This window comes from Aulonocara stuartgranti, assembly GCF_965226115.1.
Source record: "Aulonocara stuartgranti genome assembly, chromosome: 15".
Lineage (NCBI taxonomy): Eukaryota > Metazoa > Chordata > Actinopteri > Cichliformes > Cichlidae > Aulonocara > Aulonocara stuartgranti.
Genome location: NC_138951.1, coordinates 40,669,749 through 40,689,861, shown reverse-complemented (window position 1 = coordinate 40,689,861; position 20,113 = coordinate 40,669,749). Strand labels below are relative to the sequence as shown.

The 20,113-nt window shown below is 43.0% G+C and overlaps 1 protein-coding gene across 2 annotated transcripts; it reads right to left on the bottom strand.

Annotated features, from left to right (window-relative positions):
• Positions 1-106: 106 nt before the first annotated feature.
• prkacba (protein kinase, cAMP-dependent, catalytic, beta a) lies at positions 107-19,413 on the bottom strand. 2 transcript variants are annotated; one of them, XM_082505026.1, is made up of 10 exons: positions 19,083-19,413; positions 8,529-8,590; positions 8,092-8,220; positions 6,715-6,813; positions 6,364-6,446; positions 5,999-6,125; positions 5,247-5,342; positions 3,730-3,852; positions 2,848-3,012; positions 107-2,737 (listed from the first exon to the last, which is right to left on the bottom strand). In XM_082505026.1, exons 1-10 carry the CDS (start codon positions 19,126-19,128, stop codon positions 2,612-2,614), a joined length of 1,056 nt encoding a protein of 351 aa, XP_082361152.1. In that variant the 5' UTR covers positions 19,129-19,413; the 3' UTR covers positions 107-2,611. The 2 variants fall into 2 exon arrangements, with proteins under 2 accessions (XP_082361152.1, XP_082361151.1); XM_082505025.1 differs by lacking the exon at positions 19,083-19,413 and adding an exon at positions 10,126-10,339.
• Positions 19,414-20,113: the final 700 nt, after the last annotated feature.

Sequence of the window (20,113 nt, the reverse complement as noted above, 5' to 3'; positions counted from 1 at the left end):
ACAGGGCAAATAAAAAGTTACACAGATAAAACTTTTCAGTATATTCACTGTTTTTAACACTTGCAAATAAAACATTTGGAGTCTTTTATATGAGAACTATAGACGATTAAACATTTCAGTGTTTATTCATTATCTCTAAATATAAATAAAACAGCATACGAAACAGTTCTGTCTCGGAAATGAAAACAAGGGTAAATAAAAAAATGTCACATGCTGGGCTCAAACAGTAAAATAAAAGTTCACATGTTGCCAATATTTATGTATAAAATGCTACAAAATAGCATTCAGTCTGCAAATCTTTTCACATTTGGTTTCTATGATTGTTGAACTTGATTCAATTGCATTTTCCTCGCATACAAATACTTGAGCATCTTGTCAAATTATGACGAAGCTTCTCAAGACTTAAGGGACATAAAGTGAAACACTGTCAATAGTGCACTGCTATTCCTGACAGTGTGAAATGTAAAACTCGATTTTCACACAGCTGTGAGGATCAAACTCTGACATTCGTGTGGACAGCAGAGACAAACCTCTGTTCACAAAGAAAAGAACGTTTCTGATGTCTGGATGAAAGAAAAGTCCTTTAGATATGTTAACCTGTAACCGGAGAGTTGTTTGTTCTTTACTTAGCGGCAGGGAAAGAGTGAGAATTAATGGGTCATGAAAGTTGCTCATAAAACCTTATAGAATATGATTTAACAATAAATTAAAAGGAGTAACTGATATTTTGGAGTCTTATGAGCTTATTTCCTTTGAAAACTATTATTTTTGTCAGCTGTGTTACTGATGTAAAAAAAAAAAAAAAAAAGAGCGAAAAAAGCATCAAGCGTGGCCGAGTTGAATTAATACTTTAAGGTGATGATATTTCAGTTTTCTCTTCACTGTTTGTGAATGTTGTGTTTCTTTCTTAACCCATATCCAATTTACTTGTTTACTGCATGAATGCCTGAGGCTTTGGAACAATTTAAAAGGTAACAAACGAAAAAGTGGGAACATTTTTAGGCTGTTATCAGGTTGTTGTGACACATCTATACAAACATGAAAAAATGACAAACAAATATGGCAGGTACACAACATCTTGCGATTGTTCTGCTCAAAACACAGCAGTTAAAAGACAAAAAAACAAAACAAACAGCAACCTAAATGAGACCAACACTGCTTCCCCTTCATGATAAAACCTCACGAAAATATCACCACCTGACCTTTCAATTACTGAAAAACGCACTAATGTATAAGACAAACCATGTAAATGTTGTGTTGTGCACAGTGATATACTCAAATTCTCTTAGTTCCCTTTCTCTCTAACATAGCCGTACCAGAAAAAATATATTACTTCATTCCATTATGCTAATATCACACCAAGACTGAGGTAAAAAGGAAAAGTCCTGCGACCAGATATGGATAAACGATGCTACAGATTGATCAGCACAACACTGACAAGTTTCTGCTTCATAATAACACTTGTCAATATTGATCCGCTTCTTTGAGCGTGCCAAAACTTCAAGAAGCCATCACCGCTTCTTTCCCTTCATTGAATTGTGGTCATGCCCTAAGGAAACACGTTCTTTAAAGAAATCAAATCATACATCTATATGCACAAATACACAATTTCAGGTCTCGAGGGCAACAGAGGGATAAATAATGATATTTAAAGCTGGGCTAGGCAACATGTTTTCGGCATTTTTTTGGACAAAAAAAAAAGAAAACATTTATATTAACCTCTCATCATATTTAGCTTCAAATGATCTTAGAGGGAGCTTTATTGCTGCATCTCCACTAAAGCCCACTCGAAACGCGACACGTGACGGGAGACTCTGGCCTATCACGGGTCTTTCAAACGACACCAGGTAAAGTGGTATAAAAAGGAAGGAGAACATCAGCACAGAAATAAAGACAAACTGGTGCCGTGGGTTAGAATTCTAACTTTCACCTTGTAGAGATGGGTTTGGATGTTGCGTGAAGCCAAAAGTTTGCATTTGCAGCCTGTGCTCGGCTGATGGGAGGGGCTTCGGACGGAGATGGAGAGCAGCAGCGAGAGGCGCCGTCTATTTTCAAATCCTGGCTTTAGCTTTAGATTTACTTTCAGTGTTTCTGATTAAGGAATACTAAACTGAATCCTACGGGAAACTAAGTCATGTAACAGAAAACGTGTAACAGCCAATGAGATATCAGATATTTAAACGCTCTGCCCAAAAGTGTCCCTTAGTTATCCAAAAGCCTAAAAACCACATCATGTGCAACACCAGCTAGCTGCTTCAAAGTAAGATTAATATTCGTCTTCAAGTTGCTTCTCAAATAAGAACTTAAATAAGGGACGACAGGACACAGACAGTGGCAAACATAGAAAACAAGGTAAAAAAAAGAAACACAACAGGAACGTGGTCTGGTACTCTGTGTTGCAGCACGAGGGGTGTCTGCATAATGTGCCTGTGTATAGATTAGTGCTAACAGCACGCAGGATCATGGCAAAAAAAGGAGCTCATTCGGCTGTGTGGACTGAAGGAACTAGGCATTTGTTTGAGCACGTGATGGCCTCAGTTCCATCTTAACCCTCAGCGGAGTGCAAATATCCCAAAACACAAGAGCCCTGATTGGGACTCTTGCTCGTTCACTAGAAGTCAGCAAACTCTTTCGCACACTTTTCTGTTTGCGATACACGGATCTCCTCCTCTTCATAGTCATCAAAGTTGCTTGTGTCTCCTGGTCCTCTGCACTTTGGCAAGAAGGGAGCTTCAACCTGAGAATTTAGGAGGATATGAATTTTCCATTTTAATATGAACCACATCCAAAAAAGGAAGCGCGAGCAACACACTGATTATTTTCCCTGGGAAAAAAAACAACACCAACCTTTCGCTCATAGATGGCAATCCAGTCTGTTGTGGAGAACCACTTGTGATTCTTTATGTCATTGACACCATTCTTCAGGTTCCCAAATCTCTTTGTCAGGTCAACCTGAAGCAGGTTCCTCAGCAGATCCTTGAGGTCGGAGCTAAAGTGAGAGGGAAATCGAACCTGCAGAATTGCAAAAATACATAAATAAATCAAAGATGTGGGTTATGAAACACAAATTGCAGAAAAATACTTTCACTGTTTCGCTTATTACGCTGAAATAAAACAGCTAAAAGCACTAAAGAACAACTGGAAAGCCAAAAGCAAGCTGGTCCCGATGGTAGTCAGCAGTGTCCTCCTTCTTCTGGCTGGTTGCCACAGCAGATCATCTGCCTCCACCCTATCCTCAGCATCTTCGTCTGCCAAACCAATCCTCTGCATGTCCTCCTTCACTACATCCATGAATCTTCTCTGAGGTCTTACTCTGGCCCAGCAGCTCCATGTTCAACCATCTCCTTTTTGCCTCTCTAACGTTGTCTCCAAACCGCTCATCCTGTGCTGTCCCTCTTGGTCACTCCCACTGAAAATCTGAGCATCTTAAACTCTGCCACCCAGAGTTCCAGCTCTTGTGCCACTGCCTCCAAGCCGCACATCACAACACCACTACCATCTTGTAAACCTTCCCTTTCACTCTTGCTGCTATCCTTCTGTCACAAATCATCCCTGACACTCGTCTCCACCCACTTCACCCCACCTGCACTCTCTTCTTCACCTCTCTTGTGCATTTTGGATGGTTGACCCCAGATATTTAAACTCATCTAGCTTCACCAACTAATATCAGAGCATTTAAACATTGGAAAAAGTAAAGCTCAAACATTGCTCCTGCTTATCTTTGCATACCTTGCCAGAAACAATTTTTTCATAAATCTGGATAGGCTGATCAGCGAAAAAAGGAGGGTAACCAGCAGCCATCTCGTAGACAAGAACTCCAAGAGCCCACCAGTCCACAGCTTTGTTGTAGCCCTGAAAGAAAAAAATGTTTCATCAAATTTTAAAGACTTTTCTTGGTCTATTTTTAATTAGAAAGCAAAAGTAACAAATTATCTCAAATTTGGAGATAGTCTGACTCAGAGAACTAAAGAAGCCCAACACAGGGCACAGTTGCAATTTTGACCTCCAGGATAAGGGGCATCTCTTAACTGACCACCCTCTGTACTCGCTTGTCCAAGTACAGAGTAATAGTAAAGTCATTTCTATCTAGTCTGATGTTTCTACTGATGCCTCTGATGATATAATCTACTCTCCGTGTCAGACTTTTCGTTTTAAAGCCAGAGTTCACATGTCCGCTGAACATTAATGGGAACGAGCTGACTTTCTTTGAGCCAGTAGCAAAAGAACTACCTGGAAGACGTCATAGGGGGCCTCTATAGGCCCGGACCAGATACTTAATATTTAATTCAAGAACATTTTTGGTAAAATGGACTCTCAGGCTCTCATTTTATTAATTATAACATGTAATGCCAATGTTAATTAATTCCATCACTGTTTTTTTTTTAATAAATGACTTCAAAGAAAGATCAGTAATGTGTAATTTACTATTTATTTATTTTATCTGATGTATTAATATTTATGTTTAAGCTCTTTTTGCAAAAACAGTCCCCGAGGAGAGAAGGTTCAGTGTCCCCGTTTCTAAACATATGAAGCGATACTGAAGAATGTAAATGGCCCACACACACACACACACACACTGGTGGAGGCAGCTACATTGTAGCCACAGCCACCCTGGGGCGCACTGACAGAGGCGAGGCTGCCGGACACTGGCGCCACCCTCTGACCACCACCAGTAGGCAACGGGTGAAGTGTCTTGCCCAAGGACACAACGACCGAGACTGTCCAAGCCAGGGCTCGAACCAGCAACCTTCCGATTACAAGGCGAACTCGCAACTCTTGAGCCACGATCGAGACAGATAAAGACCAGGACAGTGGCTCGTTGTTGTAAAGCCTCTGTGCTACAGCAGAACGAGCTTTAAACAAAACAAAGGCAGTACTGGTAGAGCTCTCTCCACGGCTTATTTTGTGGGCCTCTAGATCTACACTGTATGACTAATACAAGGATTATATCCTGATGTATTAATATCCCGTAGTTATATGGGACAGAGAATAATTTAACCTCAGCACTGACTCAAATCTGTAAGGAAAGACATCAGCTGACACTCGGTGTCAAAGGCTGCCAGTGAAAAATGTGCTTAACTGGAGTGAGATCAATTAGCTGTTTGTTTGAATTTCTAAATGACAATTGATTCAATATAAATGTGGATTTGTGCACAAAGGTCAGCACACAAACTGAACCATCACCCAGCAGCCTCCAGCCGGACATTCAAACATGTAAGATGGGCTAACTGTGTATGAAGCCTCACCTTGCTGAGGATGATCTCTGGAGCCAGATACTCAGGAGTTCCACACAACGTCCAGGTCCTGCCCTTTACTCTTTTGGCAAAGCCAAAGTCTGTGACCTGAGATAAAAAAAACAACACAATTGTTATAAGAAGAATAAATACATAAAGGTAACCATGCAGGACTATAACAGTGCAGGTTGACTGAACTATCACAGGTTTGACAGACACAAATGTTACTGTCACAGGCAGAAACGCACTAAATCAAAACCCACTGAACTACACACAGGACCTGTGAGAACTGTGGTTTTCTGAAACTGTTTAACCAGGTTACAACGCAGAGTTTACCACTCGAATTAACATTTCAGACTGGCAGATCTGTTTCGGTGTAATAGACTTTTTATCATGGCTTTTAATCTAGTGACAGTTTCAGTGGCTCTAATCTCTGCCGGTAGAGATTATTAAAAATCCTGTCTTCTTTATATGTTTATTTACAATAATTTAGGCTAATACGACTTATAGAACGTTACGTATAGAACGTTATTTTAGAGACAACATCGAGCACGTACATGTCACAACCTCTCAGGTCTGGTTTTAGACTGACTGCAAACACAGAACAATGTCAACTAAAGTCTTTAAGATGTATCTTGCTTCAGTTTTGTCCAGCTATAAACTAACATCTGAAGGCTTCAGCCCCCAGGCTGTCCTATTAACACACTGTTTCTGATTTGCTGATGCCTTTCCACTACTTTTATTTCTTTACATTGACTATATACCTGGATATACCCATGTTGGTCTATGAGCAGGTTTTCAGGCTTCAGGTCTCTGTAGATGAGGTCTAAGGAGTGAAGGTACTCAAAGGTGAGCACGATCTGAGCTGCATAAAATCGAGCATGGTGTTCACTGAGAGAAGGAAACACAGACAATCAGATACTGACGGAAAATATGAAGGAACTCAAGTCTCTTCTGAATGAAAGACAACTCAGTCAAACACTATATAGGTGTAGGTTTCTAATTCATTTATAGCTCTGACAGACCAAAACAGAACACCTGAAATTGCTTTTGTTCAGCTATTTGTGGCTACAACAGCAATCGCAAACAAAAAACAACCGAACGCTAACAATAATTATGTGCATAATACCTGAACCTCCCAGTGCGTCTGAGGTGTGAGAACATCTCTCCACCAGGAACATATTCCATTACCATGTAGAGGTTTGAGTTGTCCTGTTAATTTAAAGAATACATATATATATGTATATAAATATGAGAAATTAATGACATTAGGACAAGAGACTAACCACATGTGCAGTTTAAAGTTAAGTTTCTGTTCTTTGGACTCGGTCATCTTGTGTGAAATAACTCTGTCACAGGACAAAAGCAACCAGGGGACTTGGTATTTAATCTAAATGTGATGACGACATGTTGGCCAATTAACCGACAGGATTAACTGTCTGGAACAAATACAATCTTTACACCTTTGTTTTGTCCTTACCTTGAAAGCGTACACCAGTCTGACGAGGAAGGGGAAGGAGACGGCCTGCAATATTTTTTTTTCGTTTAGCGTGTGTTCTATCTGCTTCAATTTCACCACCTAAAGGGGAAAAAAGAAAAAAGGCAGAGACATAAACAAAAAAATCATATCAACGAAGTTGCAGTGCTGTCCCACACTCACGCTAAAATAAAGGCAAGCGGTAATCTCAATAAATAACATCCGTACAGAATAAAATATATACAATAAGTGTAAAAATGAAATGTGTGTGCAGAGACATAAACATAAGAAAATAGCTAATCAGATCAGGTCAGGTATTAGCAATGATTACAGTCGTTGGCTTGTTGTAAAAACTGTCCCTGGGTTTATTTGTCTGTGACCAAATCTCTCAGAGGGCAGCAGATAAAACGCCCAGTGTCCCGGGTGTTCCTCAGACCGGCACCATGCTGTGTACCCGTCTGAGACAGCGGGTGCTGTAGAGGTCCTTCAGGCAGGGAAAGGGGTGGCTGATGATTTTCCAGGTGATGTTAATAACTCTTTGAGGTGCCCTCTTGTTTTTTTCCATGTTTTACCGCAGCTTCAAACGTATTACATTTTTACATTTTTTAACTGTGTTTCTGTGACTCTCCACACAGTTTAGAGTAAATTTTGTTGAGGGATTAAAATCAAACTATTCAATTTAAGATAGATAATCCATCACTAAGGACTTCCTGTGGTGTTTAAGTCCTGTTATTGCTGCGTGGTCACGCAGTCGAAAGATAAAAAATCTATTTAACACGAGCTGATGCACAAAACCTTGCAGAAACCGCTGCCCAGTGACGCTGTGCACACCACGAGCTATGCAGCCAAAAGCTGAAAGTAGAAAATGCTTTTGGTTATAAGCTTACTGTTAATTCTGAGACATCAAGACATCACCAACCCGAACAAACTGTGAGACATCGCTCAGCAGGACATTTAGAGGATATACAGTTTATGTTTTCGACGGTATAGTCTCATGCTGTACCGGAGGACGCTAGTGGAAAGTAATGGCTGCAGGAACAAACAATAACATCCATACAGTGGAAAAAAAGTGTGAAAGCTGTGGTTGTAACTGTTGAGCGAAACCAAAAGCTAAACAGGTTCACCTCTTGAGCTGATGGTGAAATTCAGGGGAACACGAGGTTGCTACATGAGCAAGGCACTACCGGCAGGCCAATCTGCCTCTAAACTTTCACATCAGTATTTAAAGATCGAAACTGCGGCGTGAGGCGCCTTTGAGGTTTTCAAAAACATAATGTTAGTGCTGAGAGGAAACGCTCCATTTCCTTTTATGAGAAACACAACATCTTTGCAGTTTACAACACCAGCTCTTATGGATGCAAATGCAAGCCATTCGCTTACCTTTTGTTTGTCCAGGATCTTCATGGCATAGAACTGGTTTGTTGCTTTATGTTTCACGAGCATTACTCGTCCAAATGATCCAGTCCCCAGGGTCTTGAACCTTTCAAAGTCATCCAGGCTTGTTGTGCACTAAAGGAAACACATTATCAGTGGCAGGAAAACAACCAACACTAGCAAATGTTAAACTATGTGTACTTATGGAAGCCACTAGCTGTTTATCTTCATGCACTGTAGCTCAAAAACACAAGCTTAATGGAAATGTTTTTGAAGCACATGCCTCTGACACAATTATGCAATCGGCCAGCATTCAAGTCAACAAGAAGGAAATGACGAGGCACAACTGAATCTCTCATTTTTACTCAAATAAGAATAAAAAAGTGTACAAAGTGTACTAATCAGAGAAAACGTTTATACATTACCCTTAAACAACAACCCACCTGTGGTGGACACTCCCATTTTCTTAAGAAGTCTTCTTTGGCTTTAGCTAAGAACTCTTTCACTATAAAAGAAAAGATCGGTTTTGATAATTAGAATTAGAGTTTAGATAACCGGACAAGGTCAGTGCACATGCTCAGGAAAACAAACTGGGATAGTTTAACATGTTCAAGAAAAACAAACAAGGGCAGTTCACACAATCAAGGCAAGGTCAAGCAAAGGTCAAGTACCAGGGAGGAAATGTCATACTTGACAAAAGAGGAAAAAATATTTCTATTGAAAAAAAAACAACCCAAACCCTCAAACCACACACCTTAGCAGGACATGTTAATTCATAAAGTGATGCAAAGAGCTCTGAGGACTTTACAAGTTGGCCAATTTAAAGGCAAGCTATTCTGCATCTCTTTCAGGAGGAGGTGGGGGTAAAGGCAGTGAGGCAGGTAGTGAGACAGACAAAATGCAGAACAGATCTGAGACTACAGAGCAAGCCACAGAAAGACAGCGTACTGTGAAAGTCACTGCAGACATGAGCTTTCCAAAGTCAAAGAGCCATCAGATGGTGCCTACAGTGCCGCTACACTTTGGTATGTTGCTACCAATTTAAATCTATACAGTCAAGGCTGCGTTTGACTAAAAGTGAGACAACAAACTTTCACTCTTTGACTCGGGACGCCTCATGGAAAAATGAGCATACCAAAAGTCTCTACAGTTCACCAAGGGTTTGCAGGAACATTCATCCACATGGATGGAAATGATGGAGAAGAGAAAGAGAGGAAGAAGCATTTATGAAGTCTTGAAAGAAAATAATGTAAAACACATTTTAGATTCACACAACAAAATGATAACAGAGGAGACAACGTAAGGCAAAGCCTACCGCCAGACTAAATTCAAAACTTATAAAACTCTTCTACACTGAAGTAATGTGATTATTTTGGTTTGGTGACTTCCTTTATCGTCTCTGAAAACGTCAGCTAAAATATTTAAGGAAGTTTACGTCTTATTGTGCAACATCAAGAAAATAGTTTCTTTTTTTTCTTCTTTTTTTTAAACAATTGAGCAACAAGCAGTTATTTTAGCCCACAGTCTTTTTTTAACACTAGACTGTATTCAGCAATTAAATCGAACTCTTTCTATCTTTTGTGCCACTTTTAGAGGCTTCTTTGGTCTGTGAAGAACAAAGGACAACACTGATTGAAGAGACATTTTAAAGGTTTACATAAAATGCATTTCTTTCTTGCAAAACGTTACACAATGACAAGACACAGATATTAAGACAATGTAAGCAGCTGAAGCACCACAAATGGGCTGCACTACAAAGCGTTATGCCTTCTCTGGTAGATCTAAAAAAATGGACAAATACAGGTTGTTAAATTGATGGTTAAGGTACCTCTAAATAGTTAAAGGCAGTAATCAAACTAGGCAGCTTCTTGCAAATGACAAAAATAGAGGCGTGCCAAAAAATAATTCGAAATAATGCAATTTATACAGAATCAGTTGATTTAATAAGTGTTTCTACGGAACTATAAAGGTAGAAAATGCAAACCTGAAACCCAAGAAGTGGCGGGCAAATCTAAGAGTAAAGCAATGAACTGCACTTACTGCACTTATCCCACATGATGGTGAACTCAGAGATATGCGGCACGTCGCTCTCCTGTACTCTGTTCTCTTGGCTACCTTTACTTTTGTATTTGTTAAAAAAACGGCTGGCGAAGGACTGATCCTTTCCCTGGGACATTTTGAGGCAAATATTTTGGTGTGTGAGAACGACGGCTCACAGGCAAAGTGAGTACGTTTTGAGACAGAGCATCGATGGGACTTCCTGTATGTGCTCAAAGGCTCTGCGATGCTTGGCTAACCACATAAAGTTAAGCTTCCTGTTCAAGTGCTCTGCTTCAGTTTCTATGGCCAACTGCATGTCCAGTAATTCTGTGCAGAATCATTTAAAGGCATTTTCTTTTATCTCACTCACAAAAGATAACACTGGTTTGATAAAGATATACAAAATTAAAACAGCATGCATGCAAAGTCCTGTCAAAACCACAGTGCAGCGGGTTAATTCAGACGACTGATAAGACATCGGTAAGCCTGTTACACCCACTAAAAACATGAAAGAGAAGTTATCTCTGGCTTATTGTGCTCTCTGGTGGTTATGCTTTACAATGCAGTTTTTTAAAGAGCTTTCCTATTTGCTCCAAGTCACTCTTTTGAGCTGACCCTTTAAAGCACACTTCTGCAAATACTGGGGCAGTAAAAAGGTGACTTTTGGGGGGGCTTAACACCAATTTGGGTAACAGCAATAAAAGTGGAATCCTGTCGTTTAAGCAGATAAAGAAAATGGCACATATATACTGGTGTTGGCATAGTTGGCGACCAAACGTCCATTCTTAGTCGGGGAAAAATCTTGATGTTGTTTGATATTTGGTAATAGGGAACTTAAGAAAACAGTGTAGAATGTAGTGAACTCGTAGCTTGTCCTGCAGAACAGCTCTGACTGTTGTTTACAATACTTTCAGCACTATCTGCAGCACATGCAGCAGAGTACGATCACAGCAGAGCAGATGTTAGTGTGCAATCAAGTGCTATCTTTATGGTGAGTTGCAAAGTATTTTCTCAAATATACTGCTGTTGGGAAGTAATAAAACAATGATCTTATCCTTTTGTCTTTTTTATAATCACTTGCAAAGTATACAGTAGTGGTCAGACTTTTACATACACTCATCATGGGCATAAATGCCATGGTAATTCTGGACGTTTGATGATTTCGTTGAGCTGTCCTTTTTCTAGGGAGAAATTATTGTCATCTTCAGTGCCTTTAAAATCCATTTTGGATTTTCTCTGATCGCAAGTCACAATTATTTGGTTAAATGTTCCACGTTGCATTATGGCCAACTGGCTTTGGTAGCAATCAGAAAGACTGTGGCGAAATTCTTGTATTTGACCACACTCTTCTTGGGAGAGTTAATAGAGTTTGTTAAAACTGGTTGGTGTTTTGGCACAGACCCAGTAGGGTTGAGGTCAGGTCTTTTGGAAAGGCTATTCCAGAAGTTAAATGTTAGCCCTCTCTATTCATTCCAAAACCAGTTCTGATGTGTTTTGGATCATTGACCTGCTGGAACTGTTGGAATATGCAACTGTGTCAAGGATTCAAACATTTAGCAGTTTGAGGTAGGGCTGTGTGATACGACCAAAATCTCATATCCCGATATAAGACATCTATCGTCCGATAACGATATAAATCACAAAAATGTAACCACCACCACCATCTTCATCCGCTTTGTCCGGGGCCGGGTCGCGGGGGCAGCAGCCTAAGCAAAGAGGCCCAGACCTCCCTCTCCCCAGCCACCTCCTCCAGCTTATCCGGGGGAATACCAAGGCGTTCCCAGGCCAGCCGAGAGATATAATCTCTCCAGCGTGTCCTGGGTCTGCCCCGGGGCCTCCTCCCGGTGGGACATGCCTGGAACACCTCACCCAGGAGGCGCCCAGGGGGCATCCTTGTCAGATGCCCGAACCACCTCAGCTGGCTCCTTTCGATGTGGAGCAGCAGCTGCTCTACTCTGAGCCCCTCCCGGATGGCCGAACTTCTCACCCTATCTCTAAGGGAGAGGCCAGCCACCCTTCAGAGGAAGCTCATTTCTGCCGCTTGTATCCGCGATCTCGTTCTTTCGGTCACTACCCACAGCTCGTGGCCATAGGTGAGGGTAGGGACGTAGATCGACCGGTAAATTGAGAGCTTCGCTTTTACACTCAGCTCCCTCTTCACCACGACGGACCGGTGCAGCGTCCGCATTACTGCAGCTGCAGCCCCAATCCGTCTGTCGATCTCCGGCTCCCTTCTCCCATCACTTGCGAACAAGACCCCGAGATACTTGAACTCCTCCACTTGGGGCAGTAACTCATCCCCGACCTGGAGTGGGCACTCCACCCTTTTCCAGCTGAGAACCATGGCCTCAGATTTGGAGGTGCTGATCCTCATTCCCGCTGCTTCACACTCGGCTGCGAACCGTTCCAGTGCGAGCTGGAGGCCCTCACCCGATGAAGCCAACAGAACCACATCATGTGCAAAAATCAGAGATGAGATTCTGAGGCCACCAAAGCGAAAGCCCTCCGCCACTTGGCTGCGCCTAGAAATCCTGTCCATAAAAATTATGAACAGAACCGGAGACAAAGGGCAGCCCTGGCGGAGCCCATCACCCACCGGGAACGAGTCCGACTTATTGCCGGCAATGCGAACCAAGCTCTTGCAACGGTTGTATAGGGATCGAATGGCCCGTAGCAATGGGCCAGACACCCCATATTCCCGCAACACCTCCCACAGGACACCCCGAGGGACACGGTCGAATGCCTTCTCCAAGTCCACAAAACACATGTAGACTGGTTGGGCAAACTCCCATGCACCCTCAAGTATCCTGGAGAGGATAAAGAGCTGGTCCAGTGTTCCGCGACCAGGACGAAAACCGCATTACAAAAATGTAACGTTTTCTGTAAATTTTGTGAATCTCGGGCAGCTCGACTTGTGTGAAGTGTTTCCAGCTCGTGTAGCTGGAGTCGAGTTTTTTAACCGATGCATGAAACGATACATTTTTAGACATAAGTTGTAACGGCCGCCGTTTGCTTTGTGAGTATTTATTACACGGCGTGCTGCGGGGAAAAGCCTGTTCTAACGTTTGAGTCTAAGGTTTATTTTTTAGCACCTGGCGGCTCTTTTTTACTTCTCATCCGTAAATAATCTGCTCTTTCACGTGATTCAGTTTATTTTGAAGTCTCAACAGGATCTTGAGCTTTATTGTGAAAGGTTTGTGTGGAACATAAACAAGCGGACACGCGATGCTGTTACCGTCGTTGTTGCTAACCACAACGCATAAAAACAGGCGCTTGTTCGTCTGTAGTGTGGTTATATTAAATATAAGAGAAAGAGAGAACTTTAAGAAATGAATATAGCCACTACAGTGACCATCAGAACCATGAAAAATATTGCCGTAAACAGTTTATTTTGCGACACCACGAAACAAACGATAGTGTAAAATGAAACGATAGATGTTTCTATATCGTCATCAGATATATATCGTTATATCAAACAGCCCTAGTTTGAGGTGAAGTTGACAAATCTGGAGGTAGTCCTCCTTCTTTGTGAAATGTACCAGTACCACTAGTAGCAGTTCAGCCTCTGTTCATGGCACTATAAGACTTGCTTCATTGCAGACAGTGACACAAGTGTTCCAGCAGTTTCCAGTTCATGACAGGGTTGAGCCTTGGTTGTTCCTGAACATACTCTCATCTGCGGGTGAGAATTTGGGTATTCTTTCTGACTTTGGCAGAGTGGTGACACATCCAATTAACTTGTAATTTCATACAGTTGTTTGAACTGATTGTCTTAAAATCTGTATGTGGTTTAGATACCTCAGCTTTTGTACATCTACAACTTTCAATCTTGCACTGAGTTCCTTGGACTTTCTCGTTACTCTGAGTATTGGTCCATCCCAATAAGTACTGACAAACAAATTATTTTAAATGCTGGCAAAGACAGGTAGTGATCTGCTAACTGAAAGGTTGTTGGTGCGATCCCTGGCTGCCACAGCCTGCATGCCAATCCTTGGGCAAAACACTAACCCCGAGTTGCTCTCTGATGCATCCATTGGAGTATGAATGTGTGTGAATGTTAGATAGAAAGCATTTATATAAGATAAGATAAGATAAGATAACCTTTATTAGTCCCACACGTGGGAAATTTGTTTTGTCACAGCAGGAAGTGGACAGTGCAAAAGTTATGACGCAAAAATTAGAATACAATAAGAATAAATACAGTACACAGCTGTACAGAATAGAATAAAATAATATACTATATACAGTAGAATAAAATAGAATAAAAATATACAATAAGATAAAAATAGAATACGAATGCTATATACAACTGAGTAAAAATACAACGATGCCAGAAAGGATTATTGCACTTAGTGTTATTGCACATGTGTGGATGTGTGTGTTTGTTCAGTTAAAGTCTTTGTTGTGGAGTCTGACAGCAGTGGGGAGGAAAGACCTGCGAAATCTCTCCGTCCCACACCGTGGGTGCCGCAGTCTCCCACTGAAGGAGCTGCTCAGTGCTGTCACAGTCTGCTGCATGGGGTGGGAGACGTTGTCCAACAGGGATGACAGCTTAGCCGCCGTTCTCCTGTCACTCACCACCTCCACTGGGTCCAGAGGGCATCCTAGAACAGAGCTGGCCCTTCGGATCACCCTGTTCAGTCTCTTCCTGTCCCCAGCAGAGATGCTGCCGCCCCAGCAGACCACACCATAAAAGATAGCAGAAGCCACCACAGAGTCATAGAAGGTCTTCAGGAGTGGGCCCTCCACCCCAAACGACCTGAGTCTCCGCAGCAGGTACAGCCTGCTCTGCCTTTCCTGTAGAGGGCGTCTGAGTTATGAGTCCAGTCCAGTCTGTTGTTCAGATGAACACCAAGGTACCTGTAGCTGTCCACAGCCTCAATGTCCATACCCTGGATGTTCAGTGGTTGCAGTGGAGAATGCTTGTGCCTGCGGAAGTCTACCACCAGCTCCTTGGTTTTACTGGCATTGATCTGGAGGTAGTTCAGCTGGCACCAGTCCACAAAGTCTTGAGTCAGTCCTCTGTACTACTTGTCGTCCCCATCAGTGATGAGGCCGACTATTGCAGAGTCATCAGAGAACTTCTGCAGGAAGCACTGGGTGGAGTTGTGGGAGAAGTCTGCAGTGTAGATGGTGAAGAGGAACGGAGCCAGAACCGTTCCCTGTGGGGCCCCCGTACTGCAGACGACCCTGTCCGACACACAGCCCTGAGTCCTCACATACTGTGGTCGGTCGGTGAGGTAGTCCAGGATCCAGGTAGTGAGGTGATGGTCCACTCCAGAGTTCTCCAGCTTGTCCTTCAGAACCGAGGGAAGAATGGTGTTGAAGGCACTGGAGAAATCAAAGAACATGATTCTCACAGTGCTTCCAGCGGTCTCCAGGTGAGCGAGGGAACGATGTAGTAGGTGAATGACGGCATCATCCGCTCCAATGCCAGGCTGGTAGGCAAACTGAAGTGGGTCCAGTGATGAGCTTGTTAGGCGCCGAAGCTGAGCCAGGACCAACCGCTCCAGGGTCTTCATCAGGTGGGATGTCAGAGCCACCGGCCTGTAGCTGTTGAGGTCCTTGGGGCGTGAAGTCTTTGGCACTGGTACAACACAGGAGGTTTTCCAGAGCTGTGGGACTCTTCCCAACCTCAGGCTCAGGTTGAAGAGGTGCTCCATCACCCCACACAGTTGGTCCGCGCAGGACCTAACGACCCTCGAGCTGATGCCATCTGGACCCGCTGCCTTCTTGCCATTAATCCTCCTCAGTTCCCTCCTAACCTGGGTGGTTGAGAGAGACAGGCTGGAGCCTTGTGTTGAGTGTGTATTGGATGCTGTTGTTGGGGGTGGGGAGGAGTGAGCAGGGTGAATAGAGGAGGTGTGAAGTGTCTGAGGTGGAACAGCAGCAGTGGGGGTGGGTGAGTCTGCAGCCGATGTTGCAGACTGCCTCATGGCTGAGTCAAATCTGTTGAAGAAATGATTCAGTTCATTTGCCCATCTCACATCCCTCCCAGGCAGAGAGTTCTGCTGTTTGTGGCCTGAGATGGTTCTGAGGCCTCTCCAGATTTCACCAACGTTGTTTTGCTGAAGCTGGTTCTCCATCTTCTGCCTGTAGCTGTCCTTCCCATTCCTTATCAGTCCCCTCAACTCTCTCTGCACCCTTTTCAACTCCTCTTTGTCTTTGGATTTGAAGGCCCTCCTCTTCTGCTTGAGGACAGCTTTAATTTCTGGGGTAATCCAAGGTTTGTTGTTGGAGAAACACCGTACAGTCCTGGTAGGTACGGTGTTATCCACACAGAAATTAATATAGTCAGTAATGCATGTAGTAAGGCTGTCGATGTCCTCTCCATGGTCGTCACAGATCACCTCCCACACAGTCGACTCAAAACAGTCCTTAAGAGCCTCCTCGCTCTCCTCTGACCATCTCTGCACTGTGCGGGTGGCTGGTGGCACCCTGCGCACTAAGGGCTCATACACAGGGACAAGGTGCACCAGGTTGTGGTCAGATTTGCCCAGTGGAGGGAGAGGTGATGAACTGTATGCCTCTTCAGCATTGGCATACAGTAAGTCCAGTGTTTTATTGTCTCTGGTTGAGCAGGTCACATACTGGGTGAAGGTGGGCAGTGTGGAGTCCAAAGAGGCATGATTGAAGTCCCCTGATATTATGAGAAGGGCTCTCGGAGATTGTGTTTGCAGTCTGCTGACCACTGAGTGGAGAGTGTCACAGGCTGCATCCGCGTTGGCCGAGGGGGGGACATACGCTGTTATTGCGATAACATGCGAGAATTCCCGGGGCAGATAGTACGGACGCATGCTAACGACTAACAGCTCAATGTCTCTGCTGCAGAGTTGTTCTTTCACAGTGATGTGCCCAGGGTTACACCATCTGTCGTTCACAAAAACTGCCAGTCCCCCTCCTTTCCTCTTACCGCTCTCTCTCGTCCTGTCCGCTCGCAGCATCTGAAATCCCGGTAGTGTCACGCTTGTGTCCGGAGTTAGCGGTGTTAGCCACGACTCCGTTAGCATCATGATGCTACATTGCCGGTACTCCCTCTGTGACCAGGTTAGCGACGTGAGCTCATCCATCTTATTGGGCAAAGATCTTACGTTTCCAACGATTACAGAAGGAAGAGATGGTCGATAACGTCTCCTTCTCGGGCGACGGCGCTCCTTCCCAGCATGACACCCCCGTCTTTTCCTCCTCAGCTCGCTGGGAATGTCGGGTCTGTCCGCCGGCAGTACCGCTGCGGGACGCAGCGCTAACAGCTGATCCTTACTGTAAACAAAGGATCTCTGCTCTGGGTCCCCAGACACGCGTGAAAAAAGTAGAAATAAACTAAGAAAAACGACCAGAACTAGCACAAAACGGTAGAACATGGTTGCAGAGTCTAATTACAATTATATAGAAAAAGCATAGCACAAAACGCTTGTGTGAATGAATGAATGAGGCAAGTTGCGTAAAGTGCTTTGAGTGCTCAGATAGAGTAGGAAAGCGCTATATAAAAAACAGTTACATTTACACTTTTTAAAAGTCATATATATATTTGGTATGCATACTTTTGACCCTGTGTGGATTAAAGAAAATATTCAAACTTTTGGTCCAATTCTTGCTTTTAAAGTCATTAAGGACGTATGCCATACAATCAGTCCACCTTGGAAAAAGAACACTTCAAAGAAATCATCAAAAGCCCAAAATTGCTATGATATTCACTTCCATGATGAGTGGATGTAAACACCTGACCACATCTGCATATGTATATATAGGAACCATACTGACCAACATCCTGATGGCAAAACATTTTTTTCTGTACCTATAAACCCAGTATTGATAAGTTTAATTTAATGTGTAATATTTGAACAGAAATCTAGATAACACAGAATAACAGTGTGTTAAGTTTCTTCATTCATCACAGTGTTATTCTACTCAACTCCAAGCCCCTCCCTGCAGAAACTACAGGTCTCATGAGTCGCTAAGACTGTGTGAACAAGTGCCAAACAGAAAGCAGGTCAAGAACAGTGCTCTCCAGACATAACACTTGGAATGGCACAGTTTAATGGATTAGGCTGGTCACTACTCACAAACACAACAGAGTGCCTTCTGGCTACGTCTCCAAGTGATTAATAGAGTGCTTTAGGATGCAAAATTCCTCTCCAGTAGTCGCAGTTTGACTAAGATTTTGCTGTTTTTGGATGTTACAGTATCAGGACAACACTTTAATATCACTATAAGAAAGCAGTGATCAGAGGCATTAACGCTTTAATTTACAGCAGACTTGTTGACAGCTGACTTGGCACATCAGTGTTAACCAGGTGGGAAAGACAGTGTCATTTCTTTTTATGCAGCCACTGTGTGGAAAACAAAGCAATTACATGTTTTATTACACGACCATTAATCTGGTTTAACCACATCAAGCAGCATTCTGGTCAGCTTGTGAGTCAGTGGTTATCAGATACCTGTTGTTAGCACTGACCAGGCCTTGTTCTGCGGCTTCAGTGGAAACAAATGTTTGCTGATGTTATCTGGGTCTACACACGCGATATTCGCCCTTTGGAAACTGCAAACGATGCTTTGTCGTTTAATCGTTATAGTGTTATAGTGCATAGCCTTAATACAGTTTATTCTGAGATGCTGTCTTTAACACAGACTGATTTAGATAACCAAAGAATATGATGCTGAGGATCACACTACCACATCCTTGATTATCCTTCTCAATAATTAGTTGACTGTAAAAATTGTAGCACCGTTTTCCGCTGAGGTAAACAAACACGAATCATTACGAGACCGCAAACACACCTCATAAACTGCCCTACCAAAGATGGTTCTTCTCTGCAAACCATATTACTGTAGTCTCCCGCTAACACTGGACAACTGCTAAAGGCTGCTCTCCACTCACTTTTATAAGCAAGCTCACACTGCACAATAACTAATGTTAAATGGCTGCGAGGCCAGCTGGATGCTTTCCAGGTGCTCACCGCTTTCTTGTTCATTGCCTTTCTTGGCAGTTGCTGCGTTTCCCATGGTAGGAAGACAGGGCGATCCACAGCTGGCTAGGAGCGATGATGGTGGCGGTTAGCTAACGGGGGTACTCCGTTAGCTAGCTAACAAATATCAGCTTTTGCTAGCTGGCTGGTTGAAAACGACATCAATGTCTTCCCTTTGTGCACAGAACTTCGATGTGCTCTGCTCACCGCCTTGTTGATCAAGGTCCTTTTGTCATTCAAGTATGCCTCCGCTGGAATGACAACATGATCCAGACTTTTCACCTCTGACTGCTGTCGTTTTGTGCTGCGTTCAGGTCATATGGGAATACCCCGGCAAGGCTTGCTCGGTGCAATGTTGCCTTCAGGTACCAGTCAGAAATAGTGGACTTATGTCTACATTATACTGATTATGTAAAACTGCTGTAACCTAATGTGTTGCTGTTTTTGGCTCTTGTTTTTATTGGTATATTTGACTATATTTTCTTTTCGTGTTTCACCTCTTCAATAGAAACGTCTTTCAAGTTAATGTTTGTTTTCATAAAAAGATTTAATATGGCCTTTGACCTGATGGCCACTGTGTCATTTTTTTGGCATTTAACAGAAGTTTGTCATTCTACTTGCAATAAATGAATTTATTAAAGCACGTTTTAAAGGATAAACACACACATATAAATCTAAGCTGATATCACAAAAATACAGCTGCTCACAAAATAAGATGTCCATTCCAGCTGTCATAGGGCGAGATGGGGCTAACACAGACAGGCAGGCGACCACTCATGCATAACCCCATGCATGTGTTTAAACTGTGGGAGGATTCTTGAGCACCCAGAGAGAACCCATCCATGCATCCATCCAACCCTTCTCTTTTGCTTATCCAATTTAAGGTTGAAGGAGGGCTGGAGCCTATCCTAGCTGTCACAGGGTGAGAGGTTAGGTGTACACACAGAGAATATATAAGACCAATACAAATAAGGCCCTATGCTGGATTAAACCCATGGGCTTCATGCTGTGAGGCGTCACTG

What these genes read in the sequence shown, in the direction of transcription:
- prkacba (XM_082505025.1), bottom strand. Translation starts at nt 10,261, where the DNA reads ATGTCCCAGGGAAAGGATCAGTCCTTCGCCAGCCGTTTTTTTAACAAA. An exon ending in CATCATGTGGGATAAGTGCA is followed by an intron (nt 8,591 to 10,125) that starts GTAAGTGCAGTT and finishes TTTCTTTTATAG; the next exon opens with TGAAAGAGTTCTTAGCTAAA. An exon ending in TTGCCATCTATGAGCGAAAG is followed by an intron (nt 2,738 to 2,847) that starts GTTGGTGTTGTT and finishes CTAAATTCTCAG; the next exon opens with GTTGAAGCTCCCTTCTTGCC.